The 23660-nt window shown below is 48.9% G+C and overlaps 1 protein-coding gene across 3 annotated transcripts in view; it reads left to right on the top strand.

The window, feature by feature from the left end:
- Glis1 (GLIS family zinc finger 1) overlaps positions 1-23660 on the top strand; it is a 195954-nt gene that overhangs the window by 90695 nt on the left and 81599 nt on the right. For all 3 annotated transcript variants that reach the window (XM_078026296.1, XM_078026295.1, XM_040288699.2), the window contains exon 3: positions 23427-23604. In XM_078026296.1, coding sequence (XP_077882422.1) covers positions 23427-23604 — 178 coding nt within the window. The remainder of the gene's footprint in view (positions 1-23426; positions 23605-23660) is intronic.

The following is a 23660-nucleotide window of genomic DNA, read 5'->3' as shown; positions in this document are numbered from 1 at the left end:
CTGGGGAGGGCGCATGTGCACTATGGAGAAGCTGCTTACTATCTGGAGATGCACAAGGCAGCCCCTCAGAGCAACGAGCTGCCAGCCCCAAACGCCAGGAGTGCCGAGTTTGACAAGTCCTGTGTTGAAACCCAAGAAACACTGCTCTTCTGCTTCAACTCTCCCCAGCTCCTCATTTTATCCAGATGTGATGGTAAAACAAAATCTGTACAAAAACCTGTGATATGCCCCCCAACACACACACACACACACACACACACACACACCCTCTTGCTCTTTTGGTTTCATCTCCTCCTTTGTGCCCTCTGGCTTACTCCAATCCAGCCACACTCACTTCTAGCTCATTCTAGAATATTAGTTAGGGTTAGTCCACTGCTGCCTCAGGCCTTAGCACTGGCTATGGGCCTGGAATGTCCTCCCCCCACACCCTGATAGCCACAGGACAATTCTCAGTGAAGCCTTCTCTGGACGCTATATGTAAAAATGCATCCTTCCTTCAAATATTTCCTATTCTCCTTCCTGTTTTATTTTTCTCTTTCTCACTCACATTTTGCATAATTTACTCATTTTATTTTATGCTTCCCTTTAGAACCCCATGAGAGCAGAGATTATTATCTATTTTATTCATTGCTGGTACCTAGCAGGTGCTCAGCAAAGATATGGTGAATGAATGATGAATGAACGATGCTTCGTGAGGTATGATGATGAAGTTCATGCGTGGACACTTGTGATGACTGCTGCTCCGTGGAGCTGCTCCGGGAGGTGGTAGGAACCCTGCCCTAAGGATCTTGAGAAATATAACACAGGTGGGGACAATTGGTCAACTATTTGAGAGGGGGGAAAAAAAAGCAGCTAAATCCTCACCTACATTATCTTACAAAATATATTCCAGATGGATTAAGGAGTAAAGTGTGAAAAATGAAGACACAAGTTGAGAGGGTATTATAGGGAAATATTTCTCCAATGTCTAGTTGGAAAAGGACAAGGTTTACAGAGAGGCCACTGGAGTGACTGAACCCAAACACTGTTGGTGTACTTGAAATTTTAAACCATTTTTATATGTAAAAATTGATCCACAACAAGAAGTGGCTTAAAAACGAAAAGTACATTTGCTATAAAGAGAAAGTTGATATCCTTAAAATACAATAATCCACAAAATGATAAGAGAAATGTATAAAGGACAGTAATGGGCAGATGTGGCAGAAGAAGAAGTACAGACAGCTAGACGTTATTTTTAAACATTTGCCCTCACTTGCAATCAAATCCAAATAAAAATGAATTATCATTTCAGTCTCACAAATCAGCACAGATAAAGGAAGTTCTGAGGCTCACGGCTGCTCTGCGCAGGACAGAGGGCCCTCTCACGGTCTGTGGTGGAGAGGAGATGGGGACACTCTTTCCGGAGGGCAACTTGACAGAGTGTTCTGTGAGCCTGGAAAATATGCAGCCCTTTTTGCCCTGTAATTCCTTTTCTTGGAAGTTATCCTGAGGAAGCCTTTGGAGCTGCAGGCAGTGATTTATGGGCCAGGGTGCTCCTCTCAGTGTTATTTATAAGAACAAAAAATTGGAAACAACCTCGTGTCTAACAACAGGGAATAGCTAAATAAATGATGGTACACTCCCATGACGGAGTGCTGTTATAGATGTTCAGAAGGGCTTTGAAGAATCCTTAGTGACAAAATGCTCATGATTGGGTATTTTGTTTTAATAACAAACACTAAACCAATGTCAATCTGTAGTAAGATGCTACTTGTGTGTGTGTGTACAAATACACAGATACAACCAAATACATAATTTTAGTGGAAAAATATATCAAAATCTAAGCAGCCTGGGAGATGGGATTATGAAATTATTTTCATTTTTTGAATGTTTCTCCCCAAAGTTCACTACAAATGAACATGTACAGCCAGCCACAGGTATCTCTCAGAAAGGAAAACCCAAAGTGCACATATTGAGTTGTCATGGTGGCTTTCTCAAAGCTCACATGAGTGCAGGAATGATCCAGAAGGCTCTCCAGGCTTTGCACAATAGACTGACTTAGCAAATATGGAGTCCAGAGAGGGACCACGCCCTCATGGAGCTTGTGTTCAAGGGGCAGAGAGACAAGGAGCAAAAGTAAACCGTGGAAGTAGTTATGTGCTAAGAAGAAAACCTGAGCACACAGGACCTCTGCGGGAAGTGTGATCCCAAGAAGCCACCCCTGAACTGGCCCGCATGGGGGCAGCGGGAACAGCTGGTGAAAGGCCAGCGGCAGGTGCAGGCTCGCTGGGTTTTCCAGGTGGGAAGAGGCTGGTGGGGAATGGAGAAGGGCGAGTGTGCTCCTTCCCACCTCCCATCCTTGGGCCACTGCTCTGAAAGCTGCTTATTTGCCTCGATCATTCCTCAGGCGCCGCTGTGAGCCGGCACTAGGTAAGTCAGGCAGTGAGGCTGGGGGTGACCAGAGAGAAACTGCGGGAAGCTGACAGTCCATGGGTGGGACAGCTGAGACCACCGACAGCTAACTCCACACTGTCGCAGTGGGGTAACTGTTCCTGGGGGTCTTTTCCTGGAGTTGCAAGGTGGAGATGGAGGGTGGGCTGCAGAGAGGAAGCATTCGAGCTGGGCTTTGAAGGGTAAGTGGGAGTTCACCAGTTGAAGTGGGCAGGGGGCAGTATAAGGAGGGGGTGTTCTGGGGGTAGGCATGGGGCATACTAGAGAAATGGCACATAGCTGTCAGGCCCAGACCGTATGACTGAGTGGTGTGTGTTCACACGTGTGTGTACCTGATGGTTTAGAGTCAAGTTATGCAGGACCTTGAATGAAGGTGACCTTATTTGGGAGTGTGGTGGTGGCCAGACCTAGGTAGTGCTGGCAGAGCCTGGCTGCAGTGGGGTCCTCTGGAGCATCCACAGAAGCACTGTCACCCAGCCCCTATCCCCCCAGCTTCTGGTGTGATGTCCGTGGCAGGGACCAGCTATAATTTCAAAAGTTCCCCAGGTGATTCTGAAGTGCTGGAGAGTCTGGGACTCACTCCTGTCCCTGGAATCCACTGAGAAGTGAAAACAGAAGAGCCAGGATCCTGGCCTCTATCTGGGAGTCTCCCTGATGGCTGCCCCTTCTGACCTCTCAGGGTATTGTTTTCTGTCCCAATATTGGAGCCTTGGTCATGGTCCGCCCTGTCTCCACCTTGTGTTTTGTACCGGGTCTTAGATCTGACGCTCGGCACGTGAGACTAGGCTAACACCTGCTGGGTGAGGAGCAGGGGTCCTGTGGTAGCAGATGGCAGGCTAGGTGCACAGCCCACTTGGTCCTGGCCAAGTTACTTCACCTTCTGAGCCCCAGATTTCTTGCCTGTCGGGTGGGGGTGACCATCCCCCTACACTGTCCAAGGGCTCATAGCACACAGGTGCCTGGCACTCAGGTGTGGGTGCTGTGGCTGCCCCACGATTCTGTCCATGGTGCTGGTGCAGAGTGAGAGCTCAGAAAGGTATGTGGAATGAATCAGTGGGGTGCTCGATAAACACCCACTCTCTCCCCTGGCACCCACTTGCCCTTGGTAGATGTGATGCTAGTGTTCAGGGCGCCAGGGCACTGGGGAATTCCATTAAATCACAGCACTGGGCACCTCCTGGGTGGCCATGGGAGAATACAGGGATGGAGGAAGTCACACTTCCTTCAGGCAGGCTGACTGGGGATCAATACAACAATCAGGGCCATGCTGTCCTTGAGGGCATGCTCTTGATGGTGGAGACCCAGGCCAGGTGCTGGCAGGAGCATACCTTAAGAAATGATCACAGAAGGGGGTCCAGCCTAGCTAAAGGCCTGGAGGTGGACAGTGCATAGGTCACTTTCCCAGATCTCCTTGTGTCCTCGGTGGTTCCTCTTTTCTTGTACCCTGTTGGGTGGGAAAAGCAAGGGCTTTGGAGTCAGGAGATGGGGTTCAGGCCAGGAATGAATCATCTTGGAGCATCTTGGAGTCAAATGGGCACAATGTTGTCTTCACACATCTGGCATTGTGGCTTACACAAAGCAAGCCGTGCCCAGCTCATAGCTGGTACGTAGTTAACGCTCTTTCCCGTGTTCTTCCTCCTCTCTCCCTGCTCTACCTCTTCTCTGGTGGACACTCAGCTTCAGGAAGTCCCCAGTGGATTTACCACAGCCAGGCGTATTGGCCCTGTATTCTGCTATCTCTTCGAGATAATAAATACGAACAAACCCCAAATCCATTATTAGCTTCTTCTAGACTGTCTGCATGATTTATGGCTTCAAAGTGTCTCTAGTTAATCTGTCGAAAGGGATTTTAAATTTCATCTGTCTTCCCTGCTGGCAGCCCCCTCTACCTTGAATTCAGCTGTTTGACATGTCTAGTACTGGGGTCCCATTTTAAAAACATTTACAGTGGGCCAGTGGGGGGAAGAAAACTGGAGATGGAGCAGCAATCGGGAGGCTCAATTTGGCACATCTGCTTTGAATTCTACGCATCTCCTCAAGTGCAAATAACTTGAAAGTTCGCCCAGGGAAGAGGTCTGCTGTGCCCACGAGGGCTGCCTTAGATGACTTTAAAGGAGAGAGGGATAATTACTGAAAATGAATTGTCACTGAAATGGAAACCTCCCCATCGGCCGGGCTGGCCATCTGCTGCTCACATGTGCCGGCGGCCCACTCCTCCCTCCCCCACCCAGGACTGCGGAGGGCTCCGCTCTTTGGTTTTTTTAATCTCAGTCTCCCAGGCCACTCAGGTAATGAGTTGTTCCAGGGGGCTGCACAGTCCCAGTGTGCAGCTCTGGCTGTAGGACCCAGGATTAGGGCAGCAGGCCCCCAAAGTGCATGTGTGTGTGCGCACAGCACTCTACATTTCACAAAGCCCTTACACAGCGCCGCAGGCGGGGAGCGGAACTGCATCCACGGACTATTTAGTGAAGATGTATTAATTCTCAGGGCGGCTGGTCGTGGTTAGGTGAGGATGCAGGGTGTAGCAGCCGCGGTCTTGCCACTGGGCTCCAGGGAGAGAGATGACAAGGGATTGTGCCTCTGAGGGGAGAGCAAATATGTTCAGGGAGGATACACAGTCGGCATCACTTACGATGGAGCTCCCAGAAGTTGTGCATGTGACAGGTACTTGTTGAATCGCTGTGATGAGTTCTTGGAACTGGGTAGTGATCAAAATTGACCAAGTCCCTGTTCTCAGAGAGCAGAAAACAAAAATGTCACCAAAGAAACGAGATGCTTTTAAATAACGATGAGTGCTATTGGATGGAAAGACCGGAAGGTGTGACTGTGAGATTCCCCGGGGTGATCAGGGAAGGCCTCCCCAGCCAGCTCAGAGGTCTCTGGACAGAGGCTGGGGTGCATCCGCCCTGGGGCACGAGGGCCACAGGAGGGGCTTTGCAGCAGAGCCAGGTCAAGGGGCCAGTGTGCAGAGCCAAGGATGCGGCTGTTGAGGACAGACTTGGCAGGAGCTCCAGGGCAGGGCAGGGGAGGCAGCCCCTGGGGAAGTGATGGTTGTCTGCTGTTTGTTTATTTGACTTGCCTCTAACTGGATTAATGGCCCCACTAGCTCGCAGTAATGGGAACTTCAGTATTTGGCCAGGGTCTGGTCATGCCAAAGAGGTGTAGGCTTGGAGCAAAGGAGGCAGGAATCTTGGTGCCCAGCCCTGCCCTCTCCATTTGCCATTCCCAGAGCAGCCCCCACTCTGTGCCCCATGGTTCTGCCAGGAGGCAAAGGGATAGTGCAGCCATTGTCGAGAGCTGCTGGAGAAGCTGGTCAGTGAGACTGAATTGCTGCTCCTCCGAGGTCACTGGGTGGACCCCTGTTGGGGAAAGCAGTTCTGCCTCTGATGGGAGAAGCCGTCCCTGGCAGGCTGATGTGAACTTCTCTGTGGCCCTGTGGCCACCGTGTGCCCTCAGCCTGCACATCGCCCTGTTTCAGCACAGATGGATGGATCCAACTGAACAGGAGTTTGGGAATTTGACAGGCCTGGATTTGACTCTCTTTCTTCCCTGAGCCTCTCATTTCCTCATCTGCAAAATGGAGAAACATTAAAAAAATTTATCTTGTTTTAGCATCACACCTAGTTCCTGGCACATGACAGGACTGGGAACAGGAGATTCCATCTAGGATGGGGAGACAAGAATGTCAACAGCAGAGAACAGTCTGTGTTGAATGAATACTTGAATAAATGAAGAATGAATGGATGGGTATTGTTTACTTATTGGGATTTGGTCCAGTCCAGGCCAGATGATAGAATCTGACTCTATCATGATCTAGAGGCTGAAATGTGGCCCCCAGACCCCACCCACTCAGCCCTGCTCCTCTTACTTCATGAACTTCCCCTTCCCCATCCCAGGGCTAAAGTACCCAGAGCCCTCAGTACATTCCACGATTGCATGTCTGGAGGCTGGCCTTGCACTTTTGCTGCTCTTTCTGATGTGTCTTCTGGCAAATCATCTTTCAGGAGTTTGCTCAAGAGTCTTCTCCTTGAAGAGTTATTTTCTGACTCCCTCCTGCTCAGAGCAAGAAAAAGCAGTGGTCAATGAAGCCAAGGTTTGCCAACCTGGCCTGGAGCTGCCAACAATTAGACTTGTGGTTTGTTTTCTCTTTGGAACTGACCATCAAGAATAAAGCCCTTCATGACAGAGTAGGCATCAGCCTTCAGTGGGCATCCCATGATGAACAGCCAAGTGGACTGGCATTGCCATCGCCCTGGATTTTATTCTAATTTCCCTGATGACTAAAGATGCAAAGCATCTGTGCACCTTTCATGTACATATTGGCACGTGTATAGCGTCTTCTTTTGAGAAGTGTTTCTTCAAGTCTTTTGTCCATGTTTTGATTGGGTTATCTTTTTCCCCCCACCTTGGTACTGGGGATTGAACCCAGGGATGCTCTACCACTGAGCTGTATCTCTATCCCTTTTTATTTTTTATTTTTTAAATATTGAGGTAGTGTCTCACTAATTTGCCTAGGGCCTTGCTAAGTTACCCAGACTGACCTTGAGCTTGCAATTTTCTTGCCTCAGCCTCCCAAGTAGCTGAGTTTACATATGTCTATCGTCATATCCTTTAATTATTCAATTGTAAGAGTTCTTTATATATTCTGGATACAAGTATAGATAGATAGATAGATAGATAGAATATTTCTCCCATTCTCTGTCATGGCTTTCCATTTTCTAAATGGTGGTTTTCAGAGAACAAAGCCTTTTAATTTTGATCCAGGTTCAATTTACCAACTTTTTAAATGCTTCCTGTTTTTTTTTGTGTGTGTGTGTTCTAAGAACACTTTGTCCCAGGGTGTGCAGTTTTCAAGTTTTATGGGTTTAGCTTTAAGATGAGTAGTGCATTGTGAATTAAGTTTTGTGCATGGTGTGAGGTAGGGGTTGAGTTCATTTTTCACTTACAGTTATCTAGTTTTTCTAGCACTGTGTGTTGAAAAAGACTTCTTTTCTTCATTGGTTCACCTTGATACTTTATGAAAAGTCACATGTAAGTGTTGATTTTATCTGTAGATATTTTAGACTTTTCATTTTTTCCATTCATTTGTATGTGGATTCTTATGCCAACACTACACCGTCCTGATGACTGTAGCTTTATACATAGCTCGAGTCCTCAAACTTTGTTCTTAATCTTCAGTATTATTCTGGCTATTTTAGGTCATATACATATGAGGAGATCATCCTGGACTATCGTGTTGGACCCGAAATTCAATAAGAAATATAGATGTATATCTCAACCTTTCAGGTTTTAACAAAAATTTGCCAGGATTTTGATTGAGATGGCATTAAATTTGAATATTTGACATTTTAACAATTCTAAATCTTATCTATCCCCATGTATTTAGATCTTAGGTCTTTATTGTCTCTCAGCGGCCATTAATATTTTTTCTGTGTAAATATCTTATGCAATGTTTGTTAATTTTACTCCCAAGCATTTTTATGTTATTTTTTGGTGCTGTTGTATGTGGTATTGCTTTTAAATTTGATTTTCCCATTATTTCCTGTAGCATATAGAAATTTCAATTAATTTTTGCAAGTTGACTTTGTATTCTGTGACATTGCTAAGCTCATTTATTCTTTTTATTTATTTTTGTTTGTTGTGGGAGGTTCATTAGAGCTTTTTCATGTCGCCCAAGGTTCAGGCATTATGCTTCTTCTTTCCCACTGTTTTAGTTCAGCTTTTTGCCACTATGACCAAAAAGGCCTGACAAGAGTAAGGAGGAAAGTTTATTTGGGGGCTCACAATTTTAGAGGTCTCAGTCCATAGACAACTGGTTCCATTCCTTAGGAGTGGAGGTGAGGCAGATCATCATGGCAGGATTGCGTAGTGGAGGGAAGCAGCTGGGAACTTGACACCTGGAAGTGGGGCGGGGGAGAGAGAGAGAGAGAGAGAGAGAGAGAGAGAGAGAGAGAGAGAGAGAGAGAGAGAGAGACTCTGAGATTCAAAATATAAACCCCAAAGGCATGCCCCCTAATGACCCACTTCCTTCAGCCACACCTACCTGCCTGCAGTTATCACCCAGTAATCCCTATCAGCAGATTCATGCACTGATTAGGTCAGGACTCTTCTAATCCAGTCATTTCTCCTCTAAACTTTCTTGCATTGTCTTTTACAGGAGCTTTTGGAGGACAGCTCACATCTAAACCATAACACCCCCCTTTGTGCCTTTCTCTTTCCTTCCCCTCTTCACTATCCAGGACCTCAGTGTTGAATAGGAGAGGAGAGTGTGGAATTCTTGCTTCTTCCCAACATTCGGGAAAAGCATTTAGTCTTTCACTGTTGAGCCTGATGTTCGCTATAGTCATTGGTATACTTCATTGAGGAAATCCTTTTCTATTTCTAGTCTGCCGAGATTTTCATCATGAATGGCTGTGTTTCCTTTGCATCTGCTTAGCCAATTGTATAGATGTTCTTCTTTATTCTTCAGATTCATCGAATTGTGTGTATTGATTTAGAACCTCTTACGCTCTGAACTAACCACACTAGTGTATTAGTATGGTGTATTATCATCTTTATACATTGCTCAATTTGATTTGTTCATATTTTTAAAGAGCAGATATAAGATGGATACTTATTAGACATTAATATGAAATTTTAAAGAAAGAATTTTAAAAGTTAGTTGTAAGTCATAAAAAGTCCTTTAAAAGCTGGATTAAAGTAATGAGTTAAGAAGCAGCATGCATATCCATATCACAGTTGCATGTTAATTGGTAGAAATAAACAAGCCATGGTTAATACGTTGTTTTTTTTTTTTTTTTTTTAGTAATTAGTAAAAGCATCCTTTTAAAGGGGATAAGAATTGGCAAGACAGAAAATGGTTTAAAATAATGATTTTTAAAAAGAAGTGTGTATTAGTTTCCTGAGGCTGCTATAACAAATTACCACAAACCTGATCATTTAAAATGATGGGAAAATTTTAAACAACAGGTATTTATTCTCTCACAGTTTAGAGATCAGGAGTTGAAACCAAGGTTATCAGCAGGACCCTACTGCCTCTTGGTCACTTTTCTGCCTGTGTGTCTCTTCTCAGGATGCTTCTCATTGGATTTAGGGCCCAACAGGACAGTCCAGGATGATCTTGTCTTAAAATCCTTAACCTTATTATATCTTCAAAGATAATTTTCCCCAAGAAGGTCACATTCACATGTTCCAGAGACTTGACTTGGGCATATCTTTTTAGGGGCCACCATTCAACCTAGTGCGTGGTGAACCTTTGAGCTTCCCTATGTGAAACATCGACATTTGGTTACTGAATCTAATGAAATAAACTGAGAGTAAATACTAAATAAGAAGACCAAACCAACCCACGATCCTAGATTTCTGACCAATTTAATACTTTTTAACATGCTCTGAACCCCAAATGAAAACTTATTAACTAAAACTCAAAGCATCTCCTCTAACATAAATTATTGTCATCTTTATAAATGGTTAAAATAAACAAGTTTGGGGTAACTGTTTATTTGGAAATTTTGGGAATGTGGCCATTTGGCAAAGTAATTTGTGGCTAATTGGCTTTTGATGAATTGGTCATTTGACACATTGGTTCTTGGCCAACTGGCTCTTGGAGAATCAGTGTTCATCAAGTTGAACTGCCTCCCGCACGGGCCTGGGGCTGGATGTCTGGGACCCAGCTGAGAGGCCCACAGGGGCGCCAGGCAGGCTGAGTGCTTGGACAGGGATCCAAAGATGGTCTTAGACCAGGAGGGAGATCCCAGAAGACCTGACCATCCCCCAGCCTTGGCCAACCTGCGTCCTCCCGAGAGCCTGCTCCCAGTTGGCTAGATGAGCCTCTGGGGACCCAAATAGTGACATCCCTCTGTTCCTTACATGCCAGGCCCCAAATTAAGTGCCTTGGGCTAAAATGGATCAGATCGAGTCCTTGTCCTCAAACAGCTGCTGGTCCCGTGTTAGCTCATTCATGAATAATTTATTTGGACCTCACTGCAGCCTAGCATGGAATCCATTCCTGTTTCTCCAGAGGAGGAAACCGAAGTCTGGATGAGATGTGAGACTCAGCTGTCGGCTCAGCATCAAGAGCTGGAACAGAACCAGGCTGGACCTTGCTCAGTCTCTGGTGGCTGCCTCCGTCTCCAGGCTGGCTCCCGGATTTCTGCTCCAGTTGTGTTCTTGTCTCTGAAAGTGGCACGGGGCCGTGTGCTCTGCCTTCCATTCCCCAGCCCTCCTTGTTTATGTCCATGTTAATGGGCCTTTGCAGGCTGGCCCAGCTGCCAGCGAGAGCCAGTGAGCCACCTGGAGCTGCGTCGGCTGCAGAATGTTTACGGTGCATGGAACCGAATCGAAACAACATCCATCTTGTTGACTGGTCCCAAACACTGTGCTCATTCACGGCCGGGCAGCCGATGGGGTCCCCGAGCTTGGCAGTCAACTGCCACATCTCGGCCGGCATGCACGGCGGCAAGAGGGTGAGGAGAAATCAGGCCAGCCTCGGGGGATTGGCACCCTGAGCCTGGGTGGCCTTCTTTCTATTTTCTGTTTACCCTCTCCTCTGACCAGATGCGTAGTGAAGGTGGAGCACCCTGTGACATCAGGGTCATCTGAGCTGGCCCCAGCCACCAGCCTCAGCAAAGGCTGATGAGGTCATTGGTATGAGTGTGAGGGGCTCCGTCCTGGAGGACAGTGACCCGGGAGCCCAGCAGAGCTTTGTCCCAGACAGACCTGGCTCATCACCTCTCAGACTCAGTTTCCTCATCTCTAGAGGTTGTTGTGGCTTCTGTCTGCAGAGCTGATGCAAGAATCTTGAGACATCACAAAGCCATTTGTCCCTATAGGGACCCCAGCTCTTCCTGAGGGGTGCCTGAGTGTCATGTTTTGTTTTCCAAGCTGGCATTTGATGCACTTCTACGAGAGCCACTGCTACACAGTGCAGGCAGAGCACACAGAGGGAGTGCACACAGGGCCGTGTGGCACAGAGGTGGTGGCGAGGGCACACTGGGTGTGGGAACCACTGAGGGCAAGCTGGGAGAAAGAACTGGGCGGGTCTGGGCAGCTGTGCGCAGTCGCAGTCGGGCATAGGGGATGCCTGGGCAGTGTGCCGGAGTCAACGGGATGCAACAGTGGGAGCCACCCGAAGGCCAGGGTCTTCTTTGTCACCAGGTTATCTCAAGGGCAGTGGGAGCCACTGAGGGTTAGGAGCAGGGGGAACCACGGCCAGATTTTTGCCAGATAACCCTGGCCGTGGTGAGGGAGGGCCAGACAAGCTTGGCCAGGTGGAGGATGGTGGGTTTTTTTTTTTTTTAATTGTAGTTGGACACAATATCTTTATTCCATTCATTTATTTTTATGTGGTGCTGAGGATTGAACCCAGGGCCCCACACATACTAGGCGAGCGCTCTACCGCTGAGCCACAACCCCAGCCCGAGGATGGTGGTTTGAAGTGAGGCAGGGTTGGTGAGGATGGGAGGAGGGGTGAGGATGGGAGGAGGGGTGGGGATGGGGGCTGAGAAGGGGAGGTCTGCTAGGGGGCAGGGGGCAGACATGAACTTGGTCTCATCAGTGTCCAGAGACCGTACCTGCCAAACCACCTGCTGAGATCCCCTCCTCTGTGGTTCCTGGAGTCAGCCTGACACCCGCTCATCCCCACCTCAGGCCACGTCACCCTGCTGGGCAGCCTGCGTGGGGACTGTGTGCCTGCCTTCCTGTGGGTCCCTCTGACTTCAAGACCCTGTCACTGAACCTAGAAACAGACCCTGAGATTCTAAGAAATCCTGCCCTTTGGAGAGGCCTGTGAGGTGGCGGTGCACACACCCAGGCCAACCCCGACCCTGGCGCACTTGCTCAGTACCCTAGGGGTGGCCTGGCTTTCCTCCTCTGGAGAACGAGGAGCTGACCGGGGCCAGGGGTCCTCTGCAGCGCGTCCTTTATCTAACAGGGCCCTCTCTGTTCTGCTTCCTTTACACTCCTGACGTGAAATCCATCCGTAATGTAGCCTCCTCTGCACCGTCACTCAGGAAAATTCCACATAATGTTTTAATTGTCATATAAAAGGAGAAATGAAGCTCACTCCTGAGTCATGTGTGATTCCACGTGTCCGTGCTCGGCATGAATGTGCCAGAAGGTGGGGTGAAGTCATCAGGTATTCGCACCTGTGCAGGCATCCCCCAGCCTGAGGGGTGCCCGAGTGTCACGGGCAGAGAGGCCCCGGGTGACGTGGTACTCTGAAATGGTGAACAACCCTTGGTCAACGTCCAAACAAAACACAGTACAGTCTTTCCCTAATTTACATGGTAGTTCTTCCATGCCTGGAAAATTTTGTGTATGTCAAGAGCATGAAAAAAGTACTTTGTGTTTATGTGTAAAATGGACCTATGTTCTAGGCCTAGATGACCAGGATGCTTGTTTACAGATATTTTGAATATCTGGCAAGATATTAAAAAGTTAGTGTTGGATTGACTCACCCTTGGCAGCAGTGAGTTTTGGCCCCTCCCCACTAAATGTCAGTGGTTCCCAGTGATGTGACCACCAGAGTCTCAGTGATATCCAGTGTGCCCCTGGGGGGGCACCTTGCTGCAGTGGAGTCTGAGGGTGCCGACAGGAGCCCTGGGGAGGGAAGCGGAGGAGGGCCGGTTAGGGACAGCTTCCCAGAGGAGGGGCCCTGGGAGTCAGATCTGGGTGGGAATTTTCATAAGCCAAGGCTGTGGCGTCGCCAGCCTTTCTGGCCTCTCTGTGGAACAAATCACCTTTTCCATGGGGTGTAGAAATTCTGCATCTCTGCAGCACAGGGAACCCTTCCCACTGCCTGCTCTGCATGGTGCCCTTTCCTACAGGTGCAGAGGCTTCCTGCAGGCCCGGGGCACCTGCAGTGCTCCACCTTTCATCCATGGGGTCATGGGGATAAAGCCCTCCAAAAGTTGAGAATATCTTCAGTGGAAAATGTACTTACAATTGGTCCCTAGTAAATGCGGGGCTTAGGAGCGCTGCCCCACGGAGCCTTGATCATCTCCTCTGCTGAGGGCCCTGGGACCCACCACTGCCCCGCAGCAGGACCGTCTTAGGGCACAACACTGGCCAGGAAAAAGACCAGAATTCAGAATGCAAGCCTGGTTTATACAGAATGCATATTGCTCTCCTGCCTGGTAAAGTCGAAAACTCCTGCCAGGGACTAGAACTCTCAGATCCCTCCTACAGAGACAGAGGGAGGGGGTTTAGATGCCGCCTCGTGAGGCCCCCACCCCAGGCGGTCTGGACTGGGCAGTCCCCCTCCGCCATCCTGTTGCTGGATACTTGCCTTTTGGGCTTCAAGTTTTTCCATTGGTTTGAAGGAACATTTCATCATTTGGGGGAAAAGCCAACATGGGCATAGAAGTTAACTTATTAGCTTGATTTAAGGGGAAAGGATTTTAAAAAAAAAAAAAGACCAGACGTGAAATCATAAATCTATATCTGACATTAACATTTATGGTCCTGTTCTTGCTGAAAGAATGCAGGTAGAATATGTTTGTTTTCAAGAAATTTTTATAGATTTCAACAGTCATTTCCTCTAGATTTCTTGTCATCTCAATACTTTCTTGAACTTGGATGAAAATAAACAGTTTTTGTTGAACATCCCTGTTCTCCTGGTGACTGGGGCCAGGCAGGGGCTGATGATGGGGACTCCAGGGCCGACTAGAAATGGCAGCCGTTGGATCCGAGTCGCATGGAATTTTACAACCTCAGGATCAGAGAACGTCCTCGTGCCTGATCCATGCCGTCACTGAATCTTAGAGCCATAGAAATTGAAATGCTTAGCTTCATAAAATGGCCTCATCTAAGAGGGAGAAAGAGTTTTAGAATCCCAGAGGCACAGAAATGCCAACCCTTGAATTTTGGAATTGGGATCCCTTAGTATGATAAGACATAGAATCTGAGGACTTTAAGGGACATTAGGCTTATTGGCTAGACCACCCCTTCCCCACCCCAGAGAGATACTGAAATATGCTAAATACATGCAATATTTTCTTCTGCCAGGAGAAAATTTTCTTTCCTTAGGCCCTTACTTTGCCGCCTCCCAACCTGGAGTCTCTGCTGCCCGTGGAGAGACACTGCCCATCTCCTCCATTGGCATAGGTGCAGCCTCTCTTAGGGAAGGAGCTGGAGGCTGTGGCGTGCAGAGGAGGGAGGGAACACTGGCTCCTGCAGCCCTGAGTCTTGGGAGGCCCTGGGCAGTGCATCTCTCTGCCAGCTGAATGCTCCTGTCTCCTCTGAGGCTGTTCCCCTTGATCAGCCCTCAAGGGGGAAGAGGACAGGGGGCCCTTGGCATGGCATCTGGGAGTGCCCCACTCTGCCCCTGCCCTGGAATTGCTTGTGGTGGGCTGGGAGGAATGGGCACCTGCACCCAGACCAGATGCTTGGAGGGTGCTTGCTGCCAGGCTAGTTGGGGCCCGTGTCTAACATCACTCTACCTTTGATTTAGTCTCAAGAATTATTTGTTCATTTTTAAAACAGGAAGAAATATTTTGATATATGTAAATAGAGTTTTAGATTTTTATTTTAAAATATATGTGCCACAAAACTCACTTGTGGGTGTGACAACAGTTCTAAGACTGACAGTGCCTTGGATCTTGCTGCCACCACTGCCATCGGGAGACAGGACGGGTCCCTCTGTCCAAAAGAGCCCTGGAGAGAGTTGAAGAAACACTCCTCTCTGAAAGCCACCAGCCTCTTTGCAGCAGCTCTTCCTTCCAAAGCCTTTTTTCAACCCAGAACTCAGACAGGATTCCAGGGCTCCCTGCTCTCACCATGCGGCTTCCTGCCGCAGCAGAACGGACCCCCGCATCCTCTCTCTGCCTCCCCAAGGTCCTGCAGATCCAGCTCAGCTTCCTTGCAACCTCATTGCCTTCCTCTCACCCTTGTTCAGTCTCTTCCTTCAACATCATTCCTACAAATATTTTCTCTTATAATGAAGATCTTTAGTAAATCCAGTAAAATTCATGATGAGATCCCTTGTAACGAGACCAGTTCCCGTCACACACTGCTGGCCGTTGACAGTTGACAGTTGCTCCCGCCCTCCGTCTAGCTCTTCAAGGGTGTGGGCTGGAGCTCCTCCTTTCTGTGGAGGTTGGGCCTGGGGAATGGATGGGTTTCAGAAGTGCCTGCCTCCTGACCCCTGGAGACCTTCTCAGTTCCCGGGTGGAGTGGATGTGGTGACAGTGGGCTGTTCTAATAAATGAAAACGCTTCCCCACACATGAACTGGAAAACCCCAGAAAAAATACCATTTTTAATTCACTGCATAAGAACACATCTCTGTATTTTTAAGTGAGTCAAGTTTAGGGACCGTACTTAGAGCATGATTGGGTTTTACTGCCTCATGTTTAATTAATATCTGTACAGTTTGTTACTTAGCTATAGCTTACTCAATCATTCTATTATTGGATATTTGGGCTATCTTCTATTCTTTTCTATTATAATTTTTTTTTCTAATTATTACAGCAGCCGGGCTGGTGCACACCTGTAATCCCAGAGACTCCAGATGCTAAGGCAGGAGCATTGCAAGTTCAAGGCCAGCATGGGCAACTTAGTGAGACCCTGTCTCAAAATTAAAAATAAAAAGGGCTGGGGAAGTAGCTCTGTGGTAAAATGCCCCTGGGTTCAATCCAGGAGGGGGGAGGGGATATGCAGAATATACAGAATAAGGCAACACTGTCCTTTCAGAGGTGCATGCAGTTTGAGTGGTAGGTAGGAAATTTTTAAAAATTCTGCATATCCCTTGACAGCAATTCTATGTCTAGGTGATTATCTTAAGGCTATCAGTATGGATGAACAGTCCATGAAGATGTTCATTATGTGTTTTTCACTTTTCTAGACAATCTTAATCCAGTGTTGAAAGATAAATAAAATATGTACAACTATAAAATAGAAGATTTAATATAGTCATTAAAATTGTTAGAAAGGGCTGTGTGGGGCTGGGATTGTGGCTCAGCGGTAGAGCACTCGCCTAGCACAGGCGGGACCCAGGATCAATCCTCAGCACCACATAAAAATAAAGGCATTGTGTTGTGTCCATCTACACCTAAAAATATAATAAAATGTTTTAAAAAAAAAGAAAGAAAGGGCTTTGTGCATCTGACCATAGTAAATCAGCTCATATCAGACTAACCTATCTTGCTCTACTTTGAATATCTGAGATTGAGTAATTTATAATGAGCAGAATTTATTTGATTACTATTCTGGATGCTAGGAAATGTGATATTAAGATGTCTGGCTATATTTGGAGTAAAGAAGTATTAAGGTTGAACGTGGTCATAAGGTGGGGTCCTGATCCAGTAGGACTAGTAAACTCAAAACAAGAGACCAGTATGCTCCCTCCCTCTCTCTCAGTGCTCATGCCCCAAGGAAAGGCCATGTGAGAACACAGTGAAGAAGTGGCCCTCTGCAAGCCAAGAAGAGAACCCTCACCAGAAACCAAATTGGCTGATACTTTGATCTTATATCTCTAGCTTCCAGAAATGTGAGAAAATACAATTCAATTGGTTAACCACAAGGCCTATGGTATTTTGTTATAGCAGCTGGAACAGACTAGTACTCTGGGAAAGCTATATAGATATATGGATATATAGGTATATAAAGATATATCTATCCTAAGTTCCTTCCTTAGAAAAGGGGAACAATGTCAAGGTCAGCATGCCTTCCAAGTCTGATAGAGCTGGCCTTGCATTCTGTCTCTACCATTCACCAGCTGCATGATTTTGGCCATGCCCCTTCTTCTTCCTCTTTCTCTTCCTCTGGAAAATAGGGTCAGCAATACTGGCACGGGAAGAGCCTAGGACTGTGTCTGGCACATAATAGATACTCCATCAACTTTGATATTCATCCTATAGTATTAAATGAAAAAAGCAGAGGACAAGAAAATATGTATATTATCCTATTACCCTGGCTTTTTAAAAATAAAAAATGTCTACAGATCCAGGGGAAAGAACAGCATCTGCTGTGGCTCTCTAACTGGTAATCTTATGGAAGATACTTTCTAATTTCGGCCTAGGTTCATTCTCTCTCCCCATCTGTCCACTCCTCTTCCCTTCCTTCCTTATTCCTTCCACAAATATGTGCTAGTTCGGTAACAGTCTGAGGGGAGAGTTGACCCTTTTACATATTTGTCTGCACCAACACATGTGACCAGCCCTGGCGTCCGCGCCTCCTGGCCCTGGGTTGGGAGAGAACTGACGCTCGCTCGGTTTCTTCTCAGGGCTGTCCTGAGTTGAGTCTGCTCAGGTTTTATTGGCCCAAGTCCCTGTAAATCTAGCTTAGCTTTAAAGGGGAATTTATGGGATTCTTGTGGTCTGGGATAAGAGACGGTGGGCGGCCATAAGCCCGGCGTGAGGCCTCGACCATCAGGAGCTGCAGCTCTGGAGGCCCTGACCAGGTTACAGGCCCCCTGATGGCTGTGAACACTCCAAAGTGGCTCCAGCAAGTAAGTGGGCCTTGGCTGCCCTGTCCTGCTGGGCTGAGGTGGCTGGAAGAAGAGCCTGACCATTCCCTTTCCTGGTTCTCCTGAACGGGGAAAAGGGTACCGCAAAGCATCTGTTGGACACACAGGGCCTGGGGAGCTAAATGCAGCTTGACTCTGCCTTTGTGGGTTGTCCTTAGGTGAGCCACTGGCCCTCCCTGGGCCTGGGAGGTGGGCAGCACCCGGCGTCCCATGCTCTGTCATCTCTGTGTCCCACTTGTCAGAGCCTGACATGTGGGAAGACCAGTCCCAGCACTTGCACTGCTCAGAGGGAAACTGAGGCTCAGCGGGGACTGCAGCCCTGCTGTGCGCTGCCTGGAGAGTCCGGGCTCAGACTCCTGGGGAAGGGCTGCTGGTGAGACCTGGTTGGCCTGTAGCTGCCCTTTCATGGCTGCTGGTGTACATAGCCCAAGAAAGCAGGCTCGCCCCAGGGAGGCTGTGACCTTGTTTCCCTTCCTGTAAAGACACCCTTTTCGAGGTATCAAATGCAACAGGCACCATTCCAGGGAGTCCACATGTATTATCTCACTTAATCCCAATAGCTTAGCTCACCTCTGCAGCTACGACTCTTATCTCCATTTTACAAATGAAACAGAGGTGCAGAAAGGTAAGGTGACTCATACCAGAGTCAAACACCAAAAAGTGAATGGCAGACTGGGGCTTTAGCCTAGGGGTGTGTGTGTGTGTGTGTGTGTGTGTGTGTGACCAGAGGTTGACCAGTTCCCCTAATCACAGCATCTGGCATGGAGTCGGCATAAAGGTGAACGTGGGACAGCCCACCCAGCCAGCCACCCTCCCTATATCTACACCCTCTATTGTAGGTCTTACTGTGTGGAGGGATGTCCCCAGTGGGGGCCGGGCTTAGTGACCCTGCTGCTCTGTTCCCTGTTTTCTCTTCCTTGTGTGAAATAAGTTGTGCAAAGCCACATTTCAGTATATATTGATGTTCAGCAGCCCTGGGGCCTCAAGGTCCTTGCCTGAAGGCTGTCACTTGCAGGGAGGAGAAGGTTTAGCTGCACTGAAAAGCACCAGGGTGGCAGTACTGAGTGTCCCAGTCCAACTCTGGAGTGACAGAATACATGTGAGTTGCCAGGCCTGTGCAGGTGGACAGGTACACCCTGAGTGGCAGCCCCACAAGGGATTCTGGGAGCTGTGCTGTGCAGTCAGGGAAGTGAGAGCCCAGGGAATGTGCCAGGAAGAGAAGCTGGGCTCTGAGGGCCCACAGTGTGAGAGGGTCAGGCCCCTGAACAGATGGCAGGGATGTGGAGCTGCAAAGCATCATGGGAGTGTAAGGTGACACACAGGTGAAGGGACCCCAGGTTATGGGGCACCCAGAGCCAGGCTGAAGATACTTGCATTTATTAAATGTCCAGCAGAGCTGGCCCTGTGTGCAGTATTAATTATCATGTCATTGACTCCACCCTGTAAAATTCTTCCCATTTTACAGACTCAGGAAAGTATGACCATCTCCAATTCTGAATCCCTCTCTAACTGCTGCATAAGTTCAGGGATTGGCAGATTAATAGCCCAAGAGCCAGAGATATATTTTTCTAAATAAAGTTTTATTGGAACACAGCCTCACTCACTCCTTTACACACTTCTCATGACTGCTTTTTATGGTACAACAGCAGAGTGGAGTCGAGGTGGCACGGACTGAATGGCTCCCAGAGCCTCAATTGTTTCTTGTTTTGCCTGGTAAAGTTCACTGACTTGCTCTGTGGGCTTGGGCAAGACACTTGCCCCCTCTGAGCCTGCCTAGCCAACTTCTGAGGGTTGCAGTGAAGTACCGGGATGATGGCTGGGAACCTTTACTGTAAACTGTAAAGGGCGGAAGGGCAGTGCCCTTTTCCAGCCTGCTACTGGGTAGGCACTAGAAGTCCGCGAGTGAAGGAGAAGGCAGCACCACGTAGGCCTTCCCCCACCTGGCTGCAGGTGCTGCTGAGGCTGCAGGGTGGCGCGTCTGGGCCTGAGTTGCTGAATGTGTCCATGGCCGCTCACGCAGACTTGGCAGGTTTCAGCATAAATTAAAATTCTTGTGGGGAGTCACCTTATATGTGGTGCCACTTTACAGCCAGCTCATTACGATAATTTGCAAAGCTCTCTGGTGTGTAACTGGAGCCATTTGCTTCAGATTTGCTGGCTGTGACCTCATCCAGATTGCCCAGCCCTGTATTTGGTGAAACCTCAAGTTTTAGGGGCTGGTCCTCCTGAGTCTATCCTCAGGGTCATCCGAGTCTGACCTTTCTGGGGATAGATGGCTTCTCAAACAAGGCCTGCCTCCCTTCCCCAAGCCGGAGGAGAAATAGAAGAAATAAGTGTCCTCCTCATCCCTTTCCGGGTGCTTCCTGTAAGCTAGGCACCGTGCCAAGGGCATTGTATTTATAATCTCGCCTGTTCCCATAACCTTGTAAGGTAGGTGTCAGCACCATTTGACAGATAAGAAGACTGAGGCTTGATGAGGGAAGTAGACCAAATTCTTACCTAACTTCAGAAGTGCCAGTCCAGGCTTCCACTGTGGATTTGCTGTGTGACCAGGGAAGGTTCTTGCCCCCTCGGAGCCTCAGTTTATTTATTAATGAAATAGATACTCAGTCAGTTCCAGCTCTCGACGTTCTAACATTTCTTACCAACTTGTAAAAATGAACACGGGGCCCATCAGTCTCCAGTGAAGAGGAGCTTCATTTGCGTAGGAAAAGCCACCTCCTAAAGTCCACTCTTGGCCCCCTGTGGCACAGAGGGAAATCAGGCTGCTGGGTGCCAGCCCTTTTCTGGGGCACCCCCACTTCCTCAGGGCAGCAGGGCAGTCCGTGTGGCTCTCTCACTCCCTGGAGTCAGTGTGGGCAGGAAGGGGTCTCCCCATCTGGGCCTTGCTATGCCCTTGGAGCAGAGAGGCCAGACTCCAGCAGTGGGAGATGGTGCCCATGTTTTTCCTGACAGACGCCCTGTGCTAGGCAGCACCCGTATCTTTGTGGTGGTGATGGCATCTCTGGGCCACATGTCAGCCTCCTGGTTTAACCTTCCAGCCTTCAAGCAAGCAGGAAGCCCGGGCGAGAGTCTGGTATGGGCTTTGGGAGACTTTTCTGTGGGCCCTGTGACCTGCAGTTGCTGTATGACCTTGGTGGCCACTTGCCAGCTCTGGTGTTCAGTGTCCCTCTGCGAGGTTGGGATGTCACAGCTTCCCTTCAGGGCTCTGTGGCAGTACAGGGGAAAAGGGCTGGAATGGACTTGGAGCACCAACCCGTGCCAAACTGTGACGGGAGAGGCTTTCCCCCTAATCCGGCCTGTTTATCTATTGTAGAAAAACCTCTGACTTGTCTCCAGGCGGGAAACAGCTGATAATGACCGTTTCTTCCCACAGAGTTGATGGGTTCGACCTCAACTCAGCCTGTAACTCCCTGTGTGTACTTAGGAAACTGCTTAACCTCTCTGATCTTCCTTGGGGGTCCCAGTTAGAGATGCTTGTTTGGGGGGTCTATAGTTACTCATCAGTTGATTGAGAGGTAGCAGGACAGAGCTGGACCTTGAAATCTAAGACGTCTGGATTTGGGTTGTGGTCCTGCCTCTTACAGACCTCTGAGCCTGCACCGAGGCAGCTAATCTGTCCAAACCTTGGCCTTTCCTCATCTGGAGAATGGCTGTACTGGCCCTACCCTGGGATGGACCCTGGCCGAGTCAGGGCTTTGAAAACTCAAGGCTCCCACCGCTCATCCCGGGGCCCAAAGTCTTCCTTTCCTGCACACAGCTCCTACGTGTCCTCAAGGAAGGCTCAGAACTGCCCCCGCCCCGCCCAGCCCCCCCCAGGACTCTGGAGGAAGACCCTGGCGGAGCAGCCCTGAGTGATGATTAAGCGCGCTCTGCTCCAAATGCTATTAATGGTCATAAAATTATCCACAGTTTTCTGAGGCCCCGTCCCAAGGCTTGCCTCAATGGGACAATAAAATCACATGCAGAAACCATTTGGAAAAGGCGAGGACGGCCAAGCAGAGACGGAGTGAAACGAGCTGCAGCCTGCTCTCATTAACTCCAGCCATTCACATTTGTTACCAGGGATTTCTTTTTAATTAAAAAACAACCAAGTTATTAAAAAAAGAAGCCTGTGAGGGGCTGGCTGAGCAGCCGCCGAGGCCACGGAGCCAGCGTTCCCCACAGCAGGACGGGAAGGTGGCGTGGAGCAGATGCTCATCTGAGCCCCCCAACAGGCTGCCCGAGCCCCTTGACTGCCCGGGACCTCGAGAGCAGGGCAGTCTCCTCTGCACACTAATGCTTGGAGGAGAGTGTCCCTTCCCTGAGCTTGTTTTCTCCTCTGTCAAATGGGGACGCTGGCATGCATACCTCCCTCAGAGGGCAGTGGGACCTGGGTGTTGATCTCCTTGTCCTTAGCTTAAGCGGTTGGCTATGTTCTGGTCTTTTTTTTTCTCACCTTGATGCTTTATCTCAGCATTGACAGTGCCTGGATAACCCCTGGACCCCTTGATAAAATTTTATTGCATCTGAAGGGCACCTTTTAGGTCTCGAAGTGCAGTTTAACCTCAAGGATGCTTTCCATTCCACACGCACCTGTAGGTGCCAGCACTGTGCCAGGGCCTGTGCGGCTTCTGCTTTCCAAACCTCACGGTGTCCCTGGAGAACTGGTGTGACTGTCCCTTGTTGCTGAGGGGAGCAGAGGGTCAGCCACATGCAAGGATTTACCCAGTGGCATCGTGGGCTTCGGGCAGAAGTAAGGGTCACACTGTGGTCCAGAGGTCACTAAGTCCATGTCTTTACCTCCTCTGCATCACCCCCAGAGGTGACAGAGTAGAAAGCCCAAGATGTTCCAGGTTGACCATCCTCATCTATAGATGAGAAAGAGGCCCAGAGAGGGGAAGGAGCTCAGAGCAACTGTGCCTGACGTTTGTATTACTTTACGTAGTTTAGTCTCTTGCCTCAATTAGGCTTCCTAAAGACCTGTTGTCAGGCAAGGTTGGGCATTCAACAGGCTGCCAGGGAATGGGGGTGGAGGAGAATGATCACACATCACCTCTTTGCTGTGAAATGTGATTTGGGAAGCAGCACAGGTGGGGCTTTGGTACCAGGGACAGTAGTGCTGTTGGATCACATCTCCTCCTTGGCACACATGTGCTAGTACCCGCGGGGCCTCGGCCCCCCCATGCTAGCACAGGTGCAGCAGCCATGCAAGGATTGAGGTGCAAGCATCAGGAAGACAGGCTGTGAACTCCAAGACACCAGGGGTTTGTTCTGTTCACCAGTTTCCTCTGTTAGAATAGTGTCTGCTACACATTAAGTGCCCAGTGTTTGCATAATGGTCCTCTCCGCAGTGAAGCCTTGGCATCTGTGTTGGAGCTCTGGGGATTTTATTACTGGTCTTGCTGGTTGGGATTTTGATGAGGAAGGGCGGTGCCTCAGGTGGCTCCAGTGCTCCTTCCCGGCCGTAACTGATGCCCGCCCTCTCCCCGTGCCCTCCTGCAGGCTGTCGCCACTCACTTGTCTCCTCTCTCCCTGTGGTTTCTGCCTAGTGAATGGGAGCTATGGTCACTGCACCCCTGGCTCGGAGAAGGGTCTGCTGGATCTGGATCTTGCTGAGGGCCCCAGCCCCACCTGCCACCAGGGACTGTTTCTCCCTGCGGGAAGTCCGCCACCCCGGGGCCGCCCCCCAGCCTGCGAGAGGCTGCTGCATTTCCCCCACCCTAACAGGTACGTGCCCATCCCCACCTGTCCACCATTTCCTGTGGACAGTCCTTGAGGTCCAA

This window comes from Ictidomys tridecemlineatus, chromosome 11 (assembly GCF_052094955.1).
Source record: "Ictidomys tridecemlineatus isolate mIctTri1 chromosome 11, mIctTri1.hap1, whole genome shotgun sequence".
Lineage (NCBI taxonomy): Eukaryota > Metazoa > Chordata > Mammalia > Rodentia > Sciuridae > Ictidomys > Ictidomys tridecemlineatus.
The sequence above is the reverse complement of the archived record's forward strand: the minus strand, read 5'-3'. Positions and strand labels throughout refer to the sequence as shown.